General features: G+C 37.5%; 1 protein-coding gene across 2 annotated transcripts in view; it reads right to left on the reverse strand.

Moving 5' to 3' along the window:
* Positions 1-23500, reverse strand: part of Naaladl2 (N-acetylated alpha-linked acidic dipeptidase like 2) — an 880490-nt gene that overhangs the window by 57105 nt on the left and 799885 nt on the right. For both annotated transcript variants that reach the window (XM_031376446.1, XM_031376445.1), the window contains one exon: positions 10701-10794. In XM_031376446.1, the coding sequence (XP_031232306.1) occupies positions 10701-10794 (94 nt within the window). The remainder of the gene's footprint in view (positions 1-10700; positions 10795-23500) is intronic.

Raw genomic sequence — 23500 nt, forward strand, 5'->3', positions numbered from 1 at the left:
AAAAAAACCAAAAAAAACCTATATTTTTACATAAAACTATGCCCTCCCCCCAGCCTCCAGTGGACCTAGCCTTTGCCACAACTGACTAGCCCACCTAGGGTGGGGTCTTCTGACTTAGGTGAGGTCTATTGTTCTGCCAAGTCTGCAGCTTCTGCCAAATCTCAGCCACTACCTGCTGAGCCTCACTATCTGACTAGCTCCCAAAAAAGCAACAAGATCTTGGCATAGAGGGGGATGGGTCCTCTCCCTTTATAACCTCAGACTCTGAAGTAAACATTGGGCCTTGGTCAGAAACTTGTCTTGGTCCCATTCTTCTCTCCCCATCCTACCCATTCAGCCCCATCTTTCCTCTCAGGAACCCAGTAACCGGTGGCTGCTGGCAGCTACATAAAGCAAGCACAGCCTTCTTTACTTACTAGTGTTTCACAGAATCTGTTGCTATAAACATGAGCTTATCACAGTTTTAAAGGTGCTAACAGCTACACAGTCACAGCTTATACTTCCCTGATGTATAGCAATGCAGGTACACAGACAGACACACATATAATTGACTTTTGCTTGCTAAAGTGCAGTGGTTAAAAGGATAATAGGAGATTATTTGGAGGAAAAAATATGCTACTTAACATCATCTTTAAAACATGGTGTTGCTAAAGAGAAGAAAGAAATTCCCAACATTGTGTTAGCCAAGGGAACAACAGCTCTTTATTATGATACATTTTCTATCCCTCATGCTGCCTTCTTCAGTAGAAGTCTTAATGTATCATATCAGCTGGTTCCTTAAAGACCTTAGAAAACACTTGGTTACAGAAAGATCCATGTAAGCTAAAGCAAGAATGATGTTCAGATAACAACCCTTGATTTTATGATACATATAAAATATATACTATTTAAAGATGAATAATATACAAGAACATCAGTAATTATAGCTTCTCTGAATGCATGTAAGATCTGTAAGAATTGAGCAAACAGGGACACCTCATAAAAATACCAAGGAGCAAGGAATGTCCATTAAGCCTAAAGACAGAGCTTCAGAAGGGTTTACCGAGCAAACATCAGTCCTCAGGAGATGCCCTAATTTCAGGGAGTAATGTCCAGTTCCAGGAAACATCCCCAGTAAGGGGCAGATGTCCCCCCACCCCTCCTACATGTAATCAGTATATCCTCCTCACCTGGGGGCACAGAGGTCAATGAAAACAAAAAACAATGAGCTCCACCAATGAGAGATAACCAACTCATGCTGTAAACCTACTACATACTGGGAAACTATACAAAGGGTGTGCTTTTGTTCCTCAGGGTCTTCTTTGCCTGAATGCTAGACGACCCCAGTATACTGGATCATTTAAAAACCTCATGCTAATTACACGGTTCTCTGCCTATGTGTTTTTGTGAGTGGGACGACATCCTGGACTCAGTTCTCCAAATCTTAACAACAGATCCACTTGGCAAAGATGACAAAATGATATTTGGAAAGGGATTAGAATCTGCCTACTATTTTAAAAAGTAGTTTTGCTTTGTATTCTTGAATACAAAAGTTATGTAATAGTCCAGCTAGCCACGGCACACTCCATTTAGGAGCATTTTACTTTTCCTGAATGGAGTGTATGTGGAGTGCTCTCTATCCCTACCAGTGTATGGAATGAGCTCTTCTCCCCAAGAGCATGGAGTAGTTGGTTTATGTCCCCAAAGCTATATGGATACAATTTCCCCAGCACTGTATGGAGTGAGGTTTACCCTTATAGAGATCTAAATGAGAAATATCCCCAATAGTTTCATGTAGGGTTCACAGATGTTGGGAATGTTTGAGGTGTTGAAGCCTTTAGGAGATGGTGCCTTGCTGGAAGAACTGAATCACTGGCAATGGGCTGTGAACGTTTGTACTCTGGCTCCTCTGGTTCCACTTCCAGTTCATTCTGTTGGCTTTATATTTTGAAGAGGTTATCTCTCAGATTTCTTCTCTGACTACCTGTTACCATGCCTCTTCCATCATGGACCTATCCTTTTGGAAACTTGAGTCAAAATAACTTTCTTCTATAAATTGCCTTGCTGGTAGCACTGTATTACATCAGACAAGTGACCAATATACCTCCTAACACTACACTGACGGAGCTCGGCCACCATCCCTGCCTTCCTGGTACAGAGAATGAACTGGAAGCCCATTCTGTAATTTACTGATGCTATGTTTTGGAGTATAGATATGTCTACTGGCAGCTTTGGAAGACCTAAGTCTTTCTGTCTTTTTAAGAAGATACACTTATTTCATGAATATGACCATTTTGCTTACATACAAATATATGTATCACATATAAATAAATATATGAGACCCAATGGAGCTCAGATGAGATGATTAGATTCTCTAAAACTGGAGATACAGTTTTGAGTTAGCACATGGGTTCTGGAAACTGAACCTGGATCCTTGCAAGAGTTGCAAGTACTTTTAACTACTGCGCTGTCTCACCAGCTCTGAAAGCTTTCTAAAATGAACTACATTCATATACTATTCATTCTTATCATTGTTCACTTCAGGCAGAAATTTTACATTGAATATTTAACAGTGTATATGAGTTTAATTATGCATTGGCTAAGTCAAAATGAAAAAAAATTTATATAAAGTTGCTGAACATAAGGGCAAATTCTTACATTCTATTAAAAATGAAGGTAAGAAGTATTTGTGATCCTGTTGCTGGCAAACAAATCCCCGAGGAAACATGTTAAGCAAACCAACAAAACAACTGAGCCAAGCAAATGAACAACATTCTTTTAAAACACATCATTGAATCAAAATGTGTAGAGTAATAGAATGAGATTTTGTAACTTAATAGGCATTGGGTTTAGGTTAAAAATACATTCAGTAAACTTTTTAATATAATAGACCAAAATTATAGTGGGAAAGTAAGAAGAAGAAAGGGTGAGCATCCAACACTAGTCACCGCAGCGTTGGCTCTGAGCTACAGGTAATGGCAGAAGAGGCACAGAGTGGCTGAGACCATGGGGAAGGATAGAGTCTTCACAAAGGAAGCCAAGAGACTAGCCCCAAAGTGTGCAGCAAGAGACACATAGTCGTATATTTCAAGGAATGTGATATGATCCATGAATACAGACTAACAATTAAGGGCGTTATTTGAATAACAAACAGAAACAGTGATTTAAAACTATCTACGGTAAAGAACATTCTAGGTTAACAGCTCAACACTGAGTGTACAAATAGATGAGATTCTGTTACTGGACTCCTTTCAAAAATTTCATTGGTCTACGTGTTGATTATCAGTAAGTAAACTATACTGTTTGGTATAATCATATAGTGAGAATTCGCTTATAGATAAAATGAGGGTTAAGGCTAAGTCTATTTTATGAGTGTATGTAAAAAGATGGCAACTATTTTCTCAACCCATTTGGCTGACTGAGCAAGACTGGAGGTGTACTCTCTGAAACACTTAGCACTTAGTACATAAATAGGCCATTCTCAGACATTCCGGGTCAGAGCAGACTGCTGGAGATCAGCACCCTCAAAAATGACAATGGTGAGAAAGTAAAATTCATTTTTGGAATCACTGGAATTTAGACTACCATGGACTTCAAGGGGAGTTCACAGAACTAAGCGATCAGGGCATTGCTGTCTCCCCAAGTATCAGCCAGCCTAGAGTGAAAGTTGCTGGCAATTAAAACAAAGATAGAAACAGATGGGCTGAGAACAAGAATCATGCAATTTGTTCATCATGTAACTTAATTTTGCCAATTGGGAAATTCATTTTATATTACTGAGAAAGAAAATTAAACACATTAGATGGGTATCAATTACTTGTGACATTTAGAAACTGAAACTACAAATATAACAGGACTCTAAATCCTGGTCTCTCTGCACCATCACCTTGAATATTCTATCTCCTTCCCAAATGCAGTGAATGACATCAGTGAACTAACAAAAGTCATAAAAATGAAGAAGGCCCTATCAAGTCAGCACTGCCAGTTACTCAAAGAACACAGAGAAAAGCTGCTAACAAGGGTTGAATAGAGTGAGACAATCCAAATGCCTCAACAAGCCACAGTGCTCAAAATTATATTTTCTTCTACGTTGGGCTTGCACTAAATAAATGTGCACATAGCCAGATCAAATGGAAACTGTTTCTGCTTATATGGTCTTATGTGATTTTTTACAATAACTTTAAATTATGGTTAACATTCGGACTTCTGAAAGAGAAAAACAATAGTTTCAACAATCCCACAGTCCTTATTATAAGGTGCCGTTTTCTATGTTAGACTATGGTAACATTGAGAAGCTATAACCGAGTGAGATTATAAGTTACCCGTTCACTGATTTGTTTGTAGGATCCTGAGTAGAAACCCGTTATTTCCTGTTTGCTTTGATGACTAGCCTGATTCCCACAATCTAGTACCATCTCTTCCTAGGAGAATCTTTTAGACTTTTCTTTTTCAAACGTACATCTACTGAGTAGGAGGGAAATATTTGAGTCATTACATGACTTGTCTTGTATGCTTGACGAACTGGCTTCGAACACTAGGAACAGCATGAAATACTAGATGTGGTAGCAGATGCTTATAACTCCACGGTCGTGGGGATAGAGACAAGGAGATGGCTGGGGTGGCTGGTCATCTCTGTTAGCGTATTTGCTCAGTCCAAGGCTACTGAGATAACTTATACTAAAGACACACTAATAGGAGCTGAAGAACAAAGACAAAAGCAGTATATTTTGTCCTCTGGTCTCCAAACGTGTGCACATGTGGACTTGTGTGCATGCAAATGCACGTACACACACACACACACACACACACACACACACACACTCACAAACATAGGCATTCACACCCATAATAGTACATCTGAAATATATCATTCACCTTATTACTCACAATTCCACTCCATCTTCACGTGGAATGAATAAATATATAAATATTCAGTTTCTATTTTGCTTTTGGCATTGACCAAATATTGAGCCAAGGTCACTCAGTCAAAATGTGCTTTCAAGAAAGATGCAGTAAATCAACTCAAACAAATTATTCACTGGTAAATGATCCTTACTCCTGGTGGTTGTGGGGACAGTGGAGAATGTTTGGCTATGACCATAAACTAGTGTCATAAATAAACTCGATGGCCAATTGTCAACAGGTAAAAATTACAGTGCTGAAATGCAATTGAGTTTCAGGGACCTCAGTACTCACTGCTCACAGAGAAGGGAAACTGTATTTTATGGTTCAGACTTGAAGGTCACATTTTTTTTTTCTTCACTATAAATTAGAGCTTGAGACTAATCACTGCTAACTGTCATAACAAAATAAGAAATATATCAACAGTTTAAACTCGTATGAAGCAGGAGAAATGTATGTTCCATTTAACGTGCTACAGAAACTGTCTCTTACACAGAAGTATCTAGCATCATTGACAAAATCAGTTATTTAGGTGTTGACATCAAGGTCATATTTGTACATTAGCATATCGATGTGGTATATATTGGAAATACAGCTATAGCCAATATGATAGAAATTGAATGGGCTCACTTAAGTTAGCAAGTAATTAATATTTCTTTATTTTAAATTAGGATGACTAAAATACCAAGAAAAATTCTATTTTTAAGGCTACATGCTGCAACTCTTTGAACAAATATTTAGACACAAGTGAAAAGAATTTTAATCAAATTATTTCTATATTATCTTTTACTTTGATTGAGAATTTAATATGGGTAACTCTAAAGTCGGACTTCACAATTTCAAACTAAAAGAACACAAAATGAGTTTCACATGAGACAGTGAAACAATGCAAACCACAACAGTAAAAGGCTGAGGTCTTCACCTACAACAGAAGCAGCCTACCAGCACAGCAAGAAGCCAGCATTTCTGCCTGAGCCCACACAAAGCCTCTAATCTCAGGGGAACTTCTGTATAGAGACAGCAGTGTGTGACCTCAAGTGGAAATAAATCCCACAGACTAACCACAGTCCCAACCACAGTCTCACCTTTTCCGTGTGTCTTTTTCTTGCTGTAATAGCATGCTCCTGAATATAATTGTCAGAGAGTGTTATTAACCTGGCCCTAGATGTAGAATATTTTCATTTTTATATGTTTATTTATTTTGTGTATGTAAGTATATGGTATTCATTTGTCGTGATGCATATGTGGAAATCAGAAGACAGCAGTGCGAGTCAGTTTTCTCCTTCTACCCCTTTAGCATTGTGTTGTTTTAAAAGCATCAATAATAATCTCAGAGTGTCCCAAATACATCAATGTTGCATTTATTAGTTTAGAAATTAACAAAAAACCATTCTCCTCAATGCCATTTAACCAGGAGCAAGAGTAGACTCTTTCATTATCTATTTCTCTTGCTGAGTCTTCAATCGTTCCTGTATGTCTGCTGCTGTAGACAGAACTGTGTCTGCCTAAATGCTATCTTGTGAATCTGTTTTTCTTCAGTCCCATCTGTATGTACCTAAAACTGACCTTTGCTCTCTCATTTATTGAACAGCATGGAAAGAATCAGCGTGAGGAAGGCATGAAGTATACTGTTCAACAGTCTTTAAGAGAGCATTCCGAGGGAATAAGTCGCTGATGCCAACTGACCACAGCTGACCCTGAAAATTGAATGCTTCCGATGTTGCTTATCAAATGATACTTGTATGTTGTATCCATAAGTTGTTGTAAATATTAATTTATCGAGGGCCGTTTTTCTATAAAATGTTTTAGGCAAATATTAACACAAGTATAACATGTACTCTGGGGCATGGACAATGAAGAACATTTAATTTGAGATTTCAGCTAGGCACTACCTTAGCTTGTAAAAGTTGATTCCATGGAAAATCAAAAGCAAAAATGATCGAGTTTTTTTCATTTTTCTCTTAAAGGGAGGTTAAAGAGCCCGAGTAGACAGTAGGACAGCAGTCTCAAGTCCAAATTGACCTCAAAATACTTTATCAGTTCCAGCCCTAGGATCTAGCAAAAGTTCTAGCCGGTTTGGATGGAAGAGATATTTTCACAATAATTCACTTGCAGGAGATCTGAGTGAGGCACAGGGACGAAGCCCAGACTACCAGTATCTCTTTCTACTCAGCCATCTCACTGACCTTCAGAGAGATTTATTTGTCTTCTTGCTCTGACTTAAGCCTGACTCTGGCCTAACTCCACTTTCTCAAGACTGAACTCTTTTCCCTCTCATGTCCTGTTGATGACAGCCTAGGAGTGTGATAGATCAAATTTCTAAAGAAATTACCTTTCTTTGAACAAATAACTCCTTCTGAATTAATATTTCTCTCAGTTTTTGGTAACACAATTCTCAGTTGCAGGAGGGAAAGAATAGAATAGTGTCTATGATCCTCTTGAGTTTTCATCCTGTAAAGGAGCATGGAATTGTCTGACCTACCTCTCAGGGCACTGATAAGACATTTGTGGTGATCTCTACCCCATGCTCTGAGAAAGGGGGCTCTTTATATCTGCCTATATGTGTACAGAAGCCTAGAGAACAAATGGAGGCATCAGATTTGACAATATGATAACACTGTTTTCATTAAGTCACTTCCTTCTAGCCATCATTCAAGCCTCTGCATGTCTGTATATTCATCTCCTTCAAAGCTTAGATAAAATTGGTATTGTTCTCCACTTCCTGAATCTCCATTATAGAAGGTTCTTGTGTACATTGTGAAATAATTGTGTTTGTCTCACCATTGATCTAAGAGCATCAACATATGCCAGGGCAACAGAAAATAATTGTCCTCATCCATATTATACCTTCATCTGTTGGTATCTAACTGTACTATAATGCTAAATTATAAAATATATAATATATATTTATTAAATTATACATTACACATTTTTCCTGAAATCTCAATTGTAGCAAAGAATTTGTCACATTTTCATAGCTCTCTCAATGTTCCCATATACCTACATTTCTCTTTGTGAATTAAGAGACATGAGAAGAGTTTATGTGACTTCATTTATCATCTTTCATGTTCTACATATTTTATCATTCTTTATGGATGACATTTTCTAGTCCAACTTTGGGATGGATGCTTGTACCCTCTTGATCTTCATGTTTTGGAATCCTAGAACTCAGAGGAATTACATTAGTATGTCTGGTCTTTTGGAAATGGCCAGTCTAGATATTTTGGAAATATCAGTCCAGAATCCTTAAGTATGAGATGAACACCTTTATAAAAGAGGCCCAGTTACTTATTATCCAATTTCTGCCTTGTGAAGTTAGAGAAACTATCCGTTTCTGGACCCTAGGTACTGAATATGCAAGGCCTGGATCTTGGGATTCTTAGCCCAAGTCATTGCAAACAGTAAATCCATGTTGTTTGTCTAGTCTACAGCTGTTGTTGCTGTATCCCAAATAGATCAACACACATCTTATGTACAGCCGATTCTTCAAACTGCATGTATTAGCTCCTCAAGAACAGCAGACCAGTAACTAATTCTCCTGTCTTGGGTTGTGAATGAAATTTGCCTAGGCACAAGACCATTGTCATAATAAAATAAAATAAAATAAAATAAAACCCTAACTTCCCGACTTTCTCTATGACTGTATTTCCTTGGTTAGTTCCTAACTGCATACACTCTTTTAACCCCCTCAACTATGTCTTGCACACATCATTGTTCTAAATCTGCTTTTCTTTGAGATCATAATGACATCAAAATTTTTGCACACAGTAGTAAATGTCTGAGCCTCAGTGTTCTTGAGGTTTGAGCACTATGTAACAAAAGTGCTGTCTCCTCCCCCTCCATCTATTATTTTGAGATAAGCCTTAAATTTATATTCAGTGATATTTTAACTTAGTTAACAACTGATTTTAGGGGACCCTATGAAATCCAAGGGGGTGTCGTGAAAAACAGTTTGTAACATATTACTTCTCTTGGGAGAGAGATAAGACCTATGTTGAAAAGGATCTTTGACTGCCCACCAAAACCAGATTAACAATACAACTCTAACTATGAATAATAGGTGTTTTTGAATTCCCGAAGTACCCTACATTATGAAAATGATAATAGCTGTTATAATAATAAGCTACAGTGCCTACCTGAATGTTTTAAAATAAACTCAATTGTCTAAAAACATGACAGAACAATATTTAAAATGATTTTGTTAACACTTCTGTTTTTTATTTGCTTAATTTCTTTAACCTCTTAAAATATAATTATACTTTTCTTTCTTGTAGATACATTGATCATAGAAAATTAAAGAAACTTATTTATAATTCTAGACTCCAATGTTGGTATTTTCAAGTACACTACTTGAGATTCATTTTTATGCATGATACTTTATAGATGGTCCAGGATTTGTACAATGTAAAAAGCCTCATCTTTTGTTCTCTAGAAGTTTAAAGTACTACCTGCCATAACAACAGAATTTTATAGAAGATAAAATTCGGACACTATTAGAAAAAGCAAGCCAGCCTCAGAACAAATGAAACAGACTTTTAAAAAAAAAAAATCTTAGAGAAAGGTTATTGTTCACAGAACTATGGATGTTCTGTACCCAATCTAAGCTTATTTTTTTAAATGCCATATGTTTCACTACCCAGTTTCTAAGCACCAAATATTCTAGAAATAGCAAATATGAAGTGGAAACAGGGAAGTACATGTAGCCATAGCAACTTTGGTGTGATGGTATCCTATTGGAAGGGAGGAAGAAGAGAACTACATAGATAAACAAGATTAGGTTAAAAAATCAACAACAGAAAAGCTCTTCATATGTCAGGAAGCTAGCATACCTGTCTCCTGAGAGGCTTCATCCAGCAGTGGATGGAAACAGATGCAAAAAGCCAAAGAGTCAGGCAGAACTTAGAGCAAGCTGGAGCCATCAAAGTCACCAAGAGAAGATCTACAGAGATAACTAACCTGGGCCCATGGAGGCTCACAGAGACTAAACCACAAACCAAAGAACATGCCGGTGCCTTACACAGTTGGAGCAGATGTGCAGCTTGGTCTTCCTGTGGGTCCCCTAACAATTGGTGTGGGGCTTATTTCTGACTGTTTTCTACCATTGGATCTTCTTCCCCTAGCTGGACTGCCTTGTTAGGCCTTCAGCACTATATAGCAAAACTATTGGATTTCCTTTCAACGGAGCAGTTTTCTATCACTGTCTCACTCACAATTCAAGAGCAGCAGGAGGGTGAGAACTTCCATCATCATATCCCACTTTATATTTAGTGAACTAAGACGTGCAAGAGCCTAATTGAAAGGTGGGGGCCTGTACTCATGTTTATGCATGAGACACTAAGATAGAAACTATGAGGTCCATGCTCTTGTTGCGTCCCTGCTGCCTTTGACATCAGGCAGGAATGTGGACCACATCCCATAGCAACCACTCCGAAAAGAGAAACGTAGGAGTCTATCTCGTGTAGAATGAATGTGGTAGGTGCAATGTTGGAGGAAGGCTGGATTCCTGAACTGCTAGCTCACGATAAATATGTAGAGAGTAATGGAAGCTGTGAATTGAGATCCAGGTCTCTTTAATCAATGACAGCAATCAGATGCTTCCGTCTCAGACACACTGCTTTCTGCCACACATGTCTGCCCCACTTCTGCCTACAGGGTAGCTAAAATATTTCTCAATGGTTCTCATTTTTTTCCTTTAGAGGTAGAGAGCAAGCCTGGCTACAACTTTAAAGATACGAGCTACTTTATCTAGTCCTGGTTGAAAGTATTTGAAAACTTTTTCTGCTTATTAAAATGAAAACAATTTAATGAAAAAAAAATACCTTTAAGGCTGTTTTGAACTCCTAATGCTATATCGAGGGCATTGAAGGGCAGTACTGGTTCACTGGCAATTTGTAAAATTACTTCTCCTGAGAGCTGAAATGAAAAGAAAAATAATTTTTAGCATTCAGTAATTAACATGGTCCTTTAAGTATTCCACATACTGTTATGTGCCCAGAGTAATAATAAAAGAAAAAAATTAAAAATCATTTTCCTTTCAAATTATTTTTGAGTTTACATTTCTGTAAAGAGAACAAAAGCTAGATACCTTTCTAATGTCACAGGATAACAAGAGAACATGATGACACATTCTCTTTTGAGTTAACTGTCAATAAGTTAGTTTAAAACCCCTTTTGTTTATTTTGTTTTTTTTTTTTTTGTTTTTTTTGTTTGTTTGTTTTTTGTTTTTTGTTTTTTGTTTTTTTGAGACAGGGTTTCTCTGTGTAGCCCTGGCTGTCCTGGAACTCACTTTGTAGACGAGGCTGGCCTTGAACTCAGAAATCTACCTGCCTCTGCCTCCCAAGTGCTGGGATCAAAATGTGTGCCACCACCGTTCGGCAACCCTTTTTAATATTAAAAATTATCGAACACTGTAGAAAATAACAACAAACAAACAAAAGCCTTTGGTTACTAAAATTACAAAACTCTAAACACAGTTAACCATTAGTATATTTCATTTAATATGTTATCCAATCTAATATATTTTAGTCCCTTAGGTATGCCTCTCTTAATGCTTAACTTTATCACTAATCATGCTTCTGAAATTCATCAAAATCAATGCTATTTACATATACATATTTTCCAGAACACATCTTATTTTAAATTTAAATAAAAAGTAAATAAAACTTTAAATGGCATCCCGAAGGGCATATTGGGATTTTCTTACACACATATACTTCACTTTAGAGTGAAGTGAAGGCTTTTCACTTCACTCTAAAACTGTGTTTTAAAACTGAATCATGGGACATCTGAGTTAGAGCATGCTTTCTATACTCTGCTATAGTAGTCTGTATTTACAGAATGATTATAGGACCTTCAGGCCATCAGTAAACCCCCTGCTATATCTCTTTTACCCTCATATGTTTTGCGAGGTTGTTCACATGTCCATCTGTCCCTTTTTTGCCTAAATCTAAGCAAAGATGGAAATGATTGTGTCGGTATCGTAAATGCATTGTGGATGTTGTACAAAACCTATAGTCAGAAATCAGACTATTAACCCGAGTCAGTATAGAAACTGATGGCAATACAAAATACCAACTAAGCAGGATTTTAGATAATCAGAACTACATATTCAAGAGGCGTCATATCCTATATAATTTAAAAACTGTATTTCCTTAGTATTCACACAATTCATGTCATGTTAAGAATTCAATTCCATCTGGTCTGTCTAAGCTTGAAAAACATGTTCCTGAGAAATAAAGGGAAAGATTCTGTTGTTTCTCAGAGGTATTTCACTCCCAAATGTAGCAATGGATTTTCTTCCCCAGCGGCCAAGATGTCTTTGTGGAGTTTGGTCTCCAGCATGTCTGTCTCGCATCCTGTGGGGAGCTCCCTGCATGATCATACTGTGCTTTAGGAACAGAAAGCAGCCTGCAGCAGATTGATAGGAGTCACCCTTCTATTCCACCCGCCCCGTCCAAATCATGCAGTGAACACCAATATTTGGAAATAAATTATTTGCAAAAGAAAAATTTAACGGATGTTAGGAAGTATGAAGGTTCCTTTTTCCAATTTGCACTGAATAATAGAAACTACAGAACGGACATGTTTTGTTGATACTTTGGGTATCTGGAAGCCACATTTTACAAAGGATTCAAATGAAAGGAAAAGGAGGTAGGAGAAGGGTGACTCTGTGCTGCCAGAGAACACTGTTTTGTTTTGTTTTTAAAGAAGTTCATTTAGCAGCACCAACAACAGGAAAATACGCCAGCCACCCTGCTACTTTTGGAAAAAAAACAAAAACCTGGCAACAAGGAGTGGCACTTTGAAGGTACCTCGGCCATGATAGATGTGAAACCAGCTACATTTTCAGGTTCATAGGCAAGAGAGAGAGTTGTGTATCGAGTGCCATGTAAGGGGAGGTGAGCTGTGCTATAAGCTCTTCTTACAGTCCTGGGTATCCACAAACAGCAGAGCACAAATTTCCCCGGATGCTCATGTGAGGCTCCTGTGTCTATTCTACCTACCACACTACGAGGATATCTGTTGGAGCTCACGGTGAGGGAATTAATAGCAGTTCCTGTGACTGAAATGACCTGCACTGAGAAGGTGTTGTTAAAGATAATGGTAAGAGTTAAAATATCAAGGGTCAACATTTATCAAGAAATTTCTGGAGTCAGATGCTGTTCAGGAGTTCTCACCACATTTAATTCGCAGAGTACAGCTCAGTAGAGTGGGGGTTGTTATGTTTGTGTCACATATAAAGAAACCAAGTCCCAGAGAGTTTAGTCCTTCTCACATCATCGCACAGAGCCAGATGTGAACTGGATGCCATTTTTGTGGTTGTATCTTGAGGTTTATGAAAAACTCCTGCAGTGGACTTTTAATTGATTATTTGTAAAGAACTAAAGGTAGACTCTAAATCTCTCTGTACATACTCCTATTTGTAATGGATTCATATGCTTTCTGACATAAGTTGATATAAGTACATCAACTTCTTATAATAATGACGGATACTTGCTAGATTCTCAACTGTTAGACAGTGGCAAGACCTAGAGCTCCTTTGGGCTATTGTCTAATACATAACCCATATGGGAAAATAAATCCACAATTCATCCATTGATGTGAAGGTGCTACTGGCAGGTAATTAGGATTAGGTTGGTGTTGAGAGTGACCCACCCTAGATGGAAACATAACGGAAAAGCGTGTGCTAAAGCTTTCACATTCCTGGGTACTCTCCTCAGGGGCTGAAGTTCCTAAAATACCAGAATTGTTCAGATTGACTGGTAGTCTCCTGTGAAGTTACTTGTGAGCAAAGAATTTTGAAATCACCGAAGAATCCCAGAAGAATCTCTTAGGAGGACACTAATTTTAATTTTTTTTTTTTTTTTAGTTCAGGAAATACATTGACTATCTGACTTTAATATCTGGCTTTAATAGGTATGTGGCCCATACTAGGAACTCCAAAGGAGCTGTTATCTAGCAATTGACTATCTGGAAATCTGACGAGCTAGATGCTGGCAGTGAAGCCATCAGAGCTGTAGATATCTGTGGAGGAAAACAAATCCTTTCTCCAAGTTCCCTCAGAGACCTGATACTTCTATCTCTACCACACTGTTTATAGTTATCAGAAGCTAATCAAGGATTCTAGGATACAAGGCTGGGATTGGCACATCTGTCTCTTGCAGAGTTGCTGTGACTGACAGACCACAATTTTGGGGATGTATTGTGAAAATTAGATACTTTCTTCATTTCAAGATTACAGATAAGTCTACTGTTTCTCCTATGTTAGACTCCTGTTCTCTGTCAGGAATTGCCATCTTCTTCTCCTATTAAAGTATAGTGGACGAAATATATTTTCAGACCATCGGCTGGTAAATAATCTAGTTAATATATTTCTTTCTAGATAACATTAGAAAGTTTAAGAATTCTATTTGACTTTGGCATTTCACACCATTTGAAGAGAAGATCCCAGTGTGTTAATATTTTCTGTTGCATTGGAAGGAGAAACATCAAGTCACATGCTTTTCTATTTTTACTGTCAACTATTATTTAGTGAAAGACTAAATATCTTCACTATGTTTCACTAATAACTAGCTTCAACATGATTTAGCAATAATATTAACAACTAACATTTTAGAGCTTTTCCATTGTGTCAGGCAATCTTCTAAATTCTTTACATGAATCAATTCATTTAAATTAAACAAAAGTATTATTATAATTCACAGATGAGAAATCTGAGCCATTGCTCAACTAATTAACTATTTCAAGGCCACTTAGCTAGTACATGGTCATTTTGAGATCTGACAGGAAACATTGTGGATACAGAATGAAGATTCTAATTGTAACACCAATAAGCACATTATACCTCATTTTTCAATATTAACAAACCAAGAATACAAGTGTCTACTGACACATATCTGTTGAACCAAAAGATATATTAGAAGGAATGACCAATACCTTGCTACATCCATGACAGATGTTAAAGACCTGAGCAAATCACCTGCAGACATAGAAATATCTTACTCGCCAGTACTAATTTTCATGTATGAAGTGAAACAATCCCCATTGATGCTGATAAATAAGATTGTTTTTTAACTTCAATTTCATTAAATTTATTATAATGTTGGTAACCAGATAGTCTGGAAGAGTAAGAACAATTAGGAGAAGGGCAGTCAATGCCTGTGGGCCAGTGTCTCTTTAGAGGACTGACAATTAGGGCTCTAGCTTTAGGATCTCTGAAGATGGCTCAGGGAAATGTATCTAATAACTAACATTGCCACCATCTCAATAGATATCAGTGATAAGCAAGCTGTCCTCATCAACGCTGCTAGAGGACATTTGTACGATTAAGACAGCATTCACTCTGTACCAGCTATATGTGAAGGACTTTGTTAAGTTATTGGAGCTATTGGAATAGTGCTCATAAAGGAGACAAATATTAGCTATTAATTTTAGGATAAAAGTTTCTCAAGGCACCATGAAAAGCCATGCTGGAGTCCTTACTCAGGAGAACAATCAGGACAGACTTTCTTGAGAAAGGGCATTCTGGGAGGAAGACATTAACATCAAGAAGGCTCTACATCAAGAAGAAAAGAACCAGGAGTAAACTGACTAAAAAGCAAGTGTCCTTATATCACACAAACGTTCTTAGTTAGATTATGATGGTTGATTTTTTAAAAGCATATTAATGCTTATTAAGCATACATATCCTGACACTGTAAAGAAAAAGCCATGGTTTGATAAAAGTAGCTATTTATCCCTATTTCTCCCATTAGGTCACCAGAACTGTGGGGTTGCAAACAGGAGAGCTTGAGGTATTATCATTGTATTCTTATTACATCAAGAACTCCATCAATTATCCAAGTCTGAAACAAAAGATGATGGACTTAGAAGCTTCTAACAATGATTGAAGATGTCAAGTAGAAGGTGCAAGAATGTAGAAGTGGTAATTATTTTCTATGAAAATCTTTCTCTTATAGCTTATACTTTCAGAATACAATGCCAGTATTTGTACACACAAAGTGATATGGTTTTTTTTTTTTTTAGTTTGGCTGGCTTATATCCCCCAATCTACCCTCCAACTGTTCCACATCCCACACCATCCTCCCCACCCCCTCCTGTCTCAACATGGATACCCCACCCTCCACCCCACCTGGCCTCTGAACTCCCTGGGGCATCCAGTCTCTTGCGGGTTAGGTGCATCATCTCTGAATGAACACAGACCGGAAGTTCTCTGCTGTATGTGTGTTGGGGGCCTCATATCAGCTGCTGTATGCTGCCTGGTTGGTGGTCCAGTGTTTGAGAGATCTCGGGGGTCCAGGTTAATTTAGACTGTTGGTCCTCCTACAGGATCACCTTTCTCCTCAGTTTCTTTTAGCCTTCCCTAGTTCAACAACAGGGGTCAGCTGCTTCTGTCCATTGGTTGGGTGCAAATATCTGCATCTGACTCTTTCAGCTGCTTGATGGGTCTTTCAGAGGGCAGTCATGCTAGGTCCCTTTTTGTGAACGCTCCATAGCCTCAGTAATAGTGTCAGGTCTTGGGACCTCCCCTTGAGCTGGATCCCACTTTGGGCCTGTCGCTGGACCTTCTTTTCTTCAGGTTCCTCTCCATTTTCATCCCTGTAATTCTTTCATACAGGAACAATTATGGGTCAGATCTGTGACTGTGGAATGGCAACCTCATCTCTCACTTGATGCCCTGTCTTCCTGCTGGAGGTGGGCTCTATAAGTTCCCTCTCCCTACTATCTAGCATTTCCTCTAAGATCCCTTCCTTTGATTCCTGAGAGTCTCTTACCTCCCAGGTCTCTGATGCATTCTGGAGGGTCACCTCAACCACCTATTTCCTGAGGTTGCCTGTTTCCATTTATGTTTTTAAACAATATAATAGAAATTCTTTGGTCAAGAATAAAGACAGTATTGTTTTGGAACACATAGCAAAAAACATTTTGACAAGCATGAATTTAACTATGTCCAAAGAGAATCCTTTATCTCCCTTATTTCGGGTACAATTCATAATGTTGGGAGAGTCAGGGTTGCAGGACCTTGAAAAGACAGCTGGTATATTGCATGCACAGGTAAGAGGCAGAGAGAGACCCAAATGCTGGTACTCATCTCTTTCTTTTCTTCTGATTCAGTGCAGGACTCCACCCAAGTAGAATGGTCTTCCCACTTCAATTTTCCTTATCAAGGTAATCCCTTTAAGAATTCCTACTGGCTAATATCATCTAGAAACTCTTTTACTGTCATGTCCAGAGGCTTTTTTCTCTTTGATGGTTCTACACCTTGTCAAATTGACATTCAATGTGAACTAGCACATTGTGTTAATTGACCAATGCTACTTCGCTCATATACACTGCTCACATAATTATGTCCTTTTGTATGTGTTCAGTGAGACCCATTGAAATCTAAACCACTACTGTTTCAATGTAGTTAGGGTTGAATTCTGTTATTCTAGAAATAATATGTCATAGTATCATTTTATATTTTAATTAAATAATGACATGTTTTCATTATAGAAGCAGTCGAAGCAATATAGGGGGAGGATGATGTGAGAAGCAATGGAAAAAAAAAATCTTCTTTTGAATTAACTGCTTTTTTTCCTGCAGAGATTTCAGATTTAAATAACGGTCAAAATATATATGACCTGGAAGGTTTGCTATTACATTGCGAATGAAGTTCTTTTTTTTTTTCCCTCTGACTTTAAATGCAACAACTGTTGTTGTAGACTACTTCCTACAGAGTAAGACTTGACATTTTAGAAATAGTGTAAGAAACACCCAGGCTTCATTTCCTTTGATGTGCTATTATATTCATGACAAGTTTCCTCCAGCAACTTTCTGAAAAGCAGATGCTATTGTTCAGTTGAATCTAAAGTGCGTGCATGTAAATAATAAGGAGCGGCAGACACGGAGTGCGCAGCCCTGCTCAGGCATTCTGGGGAGAGCTCTTCTCTTTTTCAAGAGTTGCTTAGAAGCAGACAGGACTGATCCAGCCCCGATAGAGTCTTTAAATCCAGACAAGATAGGTCCTTTAAGTATATCTTGATTATCCACAGAACAGTTAAAGAATTTGAAACTCTTATTGCTGTTCACCAGCTATCCCTGTGGCTGTTTGCCATAAATGACACACTTCTTTTGAGACGTACTAGATCCCAGTGCCCAGCTCAACACAGGCATTTTAACCTGATCACCTGCTGTAGAAACACAAGGAGCGAACTCTCTGGTACAACCACCACCCTTTCTGGTTGTTTCTCTGTTGTTTACCAGGACTGCAGCCCACTTCCAGTTGCTCTATTATGGGACTCTCTATCGAGACTGACTATATTCCTGACAGCTCTTAAGTTGTGACAATCCTATTATCCTAACTAACCCTGATACCCAGGACCAGTCAACACTGCTGGTTAAACTTTCTCCAAGCTCCTTGAGCAAACTTGTGGAGGTAGCAGACTGTAGCTAGGCATTTCACTGGAACCAAGAAGGCCTGATTATATTTCACCTTATACAAACATGTCACATAGTTCAGACTATAAAAGGCTCAGTAAGTTACAATAAAGTGTCTGTGTTTTATATTGAATATCAGAATTCATAAACAAAGTCATTGGACTGTTAGAATCAGAAAAACCTGTATAGCTTTCACAGATATAAATTCCTAAGCAAGGCTTCCTTATACAGGGGATAGGCTAAGTTTAGCTAGTAAATATCCTCACATCTACCATTTTATACTAAATATCCAGGCTGGAGCTGTAGTTTGATTTGTATAGTGTTCTTGTATCACTAACAAGGCCATGCCTCATACTCCTAGTACAACATGAGCCAGCCGTCTGATGGTTTCAATACTTGGGAGGCAGAAGCAGGAAGATCAGAAGTTCAAAGTCATCTTTGGCTTCAGCAGATTTTAGAGACAATGTAGGCTACAGAGACACACACTCAATAAAATAAAAATGAACATCGCTAATGGCAGATGGCTGTGGGTGAGGGAACAGATTTTGAGAGGCAGTGTGTCTATATTTATATGTTTAACGCACTAAGGCAGGTATTCTGAGAGTCGGTTCTACCACATGTGTCCAGGGACTCAGACTCTAGTTATCCACCTTGGAGTCAAGTATTTTAAAACACTGAGAGTTTTACCTCCTTAAAAGCTATCTTTTTAGCAAATTGATACACACACACACACACACACATACACACACACACACATATATCTTGAAAATATATATCTGATGTCATCTAACTTTACCTTCAAAATATAAATACAAACTAGTTACCATATTGATTTTTGAGGAAGTACATGAACAAAGAATATAAGTCATGAAACAACTTCATGAGGAACAAGAGCTTATTAAATCACTTGGGTAATTTTAAAATGAACAAAACTATGTCCAGTAACAGACACCATAGTTTTTTCCACTTAAAGTTCAATGTATAGAAAAGAGCAATGAATGCAGGTATTTTTAATAATGTGTTAAAGTTTTGCATGTATGAATCATAAGTTGTTAGCTATGTCCCTCTTTAAGGGTATCAAGGAGCCCAGAGCTCTATTCAACTTATTCAGAAGCTTGGGACAGCTCTGAGTGTTGTACACTATTGATGTAACTTACCTACTTAAGGACATTAAGAGATACCTAGGATTTAACTATGATCTGTATTATGATATTCTTTAGACAAATAACTTTTTATTTTAAATGAAAATTAATTACTGAACAATGTATATTTATGAAACGGTGAATACAAATACACATTTATGAGTAACAAAACTAATTTTCAGAAGATCAAACATTTTGCATAATTTTGTAGAGGAGCGAATGATGAAAGAAGTCCCAGCTCTTATCTGATCTTATCACCTCAATTTGCACATACGGAAATAGGGGTTGCAAATTGAAATGACTTTCTGATCATCACAGAAGTGTTCAGAGACACACCAGAAGTGGAATTAAAAGGCTTAGAACTCTTAATATATTGTTTCTATACATAAGAAAATGCTGCCAGGAGAATATAAATTGATCAATTACAAGTGTTCTTGTTCATGATTATGTATAGATAATAAAATATGAATAATGCAAAATTTGGTAAACTCATCACAAAAAATTGCACATTAGTAGACTTGAGATTGCAATTTCAGTTATGTGAGTATGTATGTGTGTCTGTGTGTGTATATGTATGTGTGACTATGTGTGTGTGTGAGTGAGTTTGTGTGTGTGTGTGTGTGTGCGTGTGTGTGTGTGTGTGTGTGTGTGTGTGTATGTGTGTCAAAGTACAACCCCTGGATGCTACCCACCTTCTTGAGACATGCTATCTCTCTGGCTTGGAACTCGCTAATTATGCTATGATATGCTGCTGGCCGGCAAGCCTTAGGGATCCTCTAGCCACTGCCTCTCCAATACCAGATTATAAGCACATAATGTCAAGTCTTAGATATAGCTTAGTTAACATTTTACAGTTGGCTCTCTTCTAAGACAGTTTCATACATATTGTTTAGGTGTAGATTTCACTTTCAACATATGCTACATATGACTTTATATTAAAAGTAAAATTTGAGAAGCTGGAGAAAAAGTTCAGTACTTAAGAGCACTTGCTGCTCTTAGAGAAGATTTGATTTGATTCCTAGGAACCCAATCTTGTTGTTCATAACTTTCTTTAACTCCAATTCCAGGACAACCATTGCTCTCTTCTGGCCTCTGTGGACCTACATACACACACACACAAACAAGCACACACAAGCACACACACAGAGACACAAACACAGAAATGCACACAAACACACATATACACATAGCTATTATGTCATCAGATATTGCTACAAACCCATAATCACCCTTTTTATAAAATTTAGAATGAAACAGTCTAAGAAATACAATTCTCATTTATTCACCACTTTATTTTTTAAAGTTACTCTAATATTTTTCTGAATTACTTCTTTAGATTCAATTTCAGCTCAGTAATAATCTACCAAGATATATATTATACATTATATATAAATATTATATATAATATTTATAATACAATAATATTATATAATATATTGTTATATAATTACATATTAATATATATAATAGTTTGTTCATGTAAAGTATAAACTATGAGAAACTGAAGCTGGAGAGATGGCTCAGCAGTAAAGAACACTTGCTGATTTTGGAGAGGGCATAGACTGAATTCATAGCATATTCTTATAATATATTTGTAATAAATATATTTATAATATATATTTATATATTTTATATAGATACATAAATAATTTTTAATCATTCATTGAGTTTTTACTTTCATAGTTTGTGTTACTTAGAGATATATGATCTTTTTTAAATCTATTATTTTTCTCATTATAACTTATTATTTCATTGTTGTCTCCAATATTTATGTTTTTCTATAATAATCTATATAATGTCTCATAATTTAGTTTGGAATTGCTGGTTACAGATCAAATATTACACATGTTTATCATGGTAGTTAATTTTCAATTATTAATCATTGGTAAATACATGTACACGTGTGCATCTATAGTTTATGAATGTGGTTCTAAGAAATAAAAAGGACTAGAGATGGGCCAGCAAGATGGCTTCATGGGTAAAACCTCTTGATGCAAGCCTAACAACCTGAGTTTAATATCACTATAACAGAGAATATACTCTTGAAAGTTGTCATCTGACCACCAATTACATGTTTAAGACTTGCTCTGAGATACAATAAATTAAAAGCTTTAAAAAATTATGGAACTGAGAATGGTATGGTCAACATTGTGACCTCCTAAAATTAATAACTAAAACCATACTCAGAAGATACTATGAGGATATAAAGCCTTGGAGTGTATTAGAAATTGAGAATGGAGCCCTCATAATTAAAATTAGTGTCTCTACAAAAGGACAAAATAGTCCTACGAACCATGTGAGGAAATGTAGTAAGACACTAAGTAAAGTGGGGTGGTGTGTGTGTGTGTGTGTGTGTGTGTGTGTGTGTGTGTGTGTGTATCTAATATATGTATGTACATCCACCTGCACATATGTTGTGCTGATTTGAATGAAAATGGCATTCATAGGGAAGTGTCACTATTAGGAGATGCAGGCTTGTTGGAGTAGGTGTGGTCCTTTTGGAGAAAGTGTATCATATGCATTGGACTTGAAGATTTCAGAAGGCTGAATGTCTTTCTCTCTTCTCTACTGCATGCCAATTTGGGTGTAGAGTTCTCTACTACCTCTGCAGTTCCATCTGTATCTTTGTGCTTCCATGCTTCCTGACAATAATGAACAAAACTTCTGAATTGTAAGCCAGCATGAATTAAATGTTTCCTTATAAGAATAGCCATGCTCCATAGCCATTCTTCTGTTGAAGGACATCTGAGTTATTTCCAGCTTCTGGTTATTATAAATAAGGCTGTTATGAACATAGTGGAGCATGTGTCCTTATTACATGTTGGAACATCTTACACAATGGAGTACTACTCAGATATTAAAAATGATGAATTCTTAAAGTTCTTAGGCAAATGGATTGAACTAGAAAATATCATCCTGAATGAGGTAACCCAATCACTAAAGGACACACACAGCATGCACTCACTGATAAGTAGATATTAGCCCAGAAGGTCAGAATAGCCAAGATACAATTTATAGACCACACGAAGCTCAGGAAGAAGGAAGACCACAGCGTAGATACTTCGGTCCTTCTTAAAAGGGGGAACAAAATACCCATGGTAGGAAATACAGAGACAAAGTTTGGGACAGAAATTAAAGGAAAGGTCATCTATTGACTGTCCTACCTAGGGAATCCATCTCATACACAGTCACCAAACCCAGGCACTACTGTGGATGCCAACTGTGCTGGCTGACAGAAGCCTGATGTAGCTGGCTCCTGAAAGGTTCTGCCAGTGCCTGACTAATACAGAAGTGGATGCTCACAGTCATCCATTTGACTGAGCACAAAGTCCTCAATGAAGGATCTAGAGAAAGGACCCAAAGAGCTGAAGGGATTTGCAGCACCATAGGAGGAACAAACAATATGAACCAATCAGTATCCCCAGAGCTCCCAGGGACTAAACCACCAAGCAAAGAGTACACATGGAGGGACCCATGGCTCCAGCCACATATATAGTAGAGGATGACCTTGTGGGACATCAGTGAGAGGAGAGGGCCTTGGTCTCATGAAGGCTTGATGCCCCAGTGTAGGGGAATTCCAGGACAGAGAAGTGGTAGTGGGTGGGTTAGTGAGCATGGAGGTGGGGATGAGATTGGGGGGGTTGGAGGGGATAAAATTTGCAATGTAAATAAAGAAAACATCTAATAAAAAATTATATAAAAAAAAGATGATGAGTCTCTTCACAGTATGATGTCTCTTCACAGCAATAGAAACACTAACTAAGACCCATATGATGCTAGGAATAAACACAGAACCTTATGCATTCTAAGCAAGTTATGTTTTTGTAAGCCCATCCTCAGCCAAACAAGACACAGTATTTGAGTGGAATCAACCCTTATCAGACATGGAGTCTGCCAGCAGCCTATCTTTCTTTGCATCCTAGCCTCTCTAGCTCTCTAGGAATGAAACATCTCTCTATAGGTAGATAGATAGTTTATGCCATAAACTGGGATATAGATAGATAGATAGATAGATAGATAGATAGATAGATGGATGGATGGATGGATGGATGGATGGA

The sequence above is a fragment of the Mastomys coucha genome, unplaced genomic scaffold (assembly GCF_008632895.1).
Source record: "Mastomys coucha isolate ucsf_1 unplaced genomic scaffold, UCSF_Mcou_1 pScaffold17, whole genome shotgun sequence".
NCBI classification, from domain to species: Eukaryota; Metazoa; Chordata; class Mammalia; order Rodentia; family Muridae; genus Mastomys; species Mastomys coucha.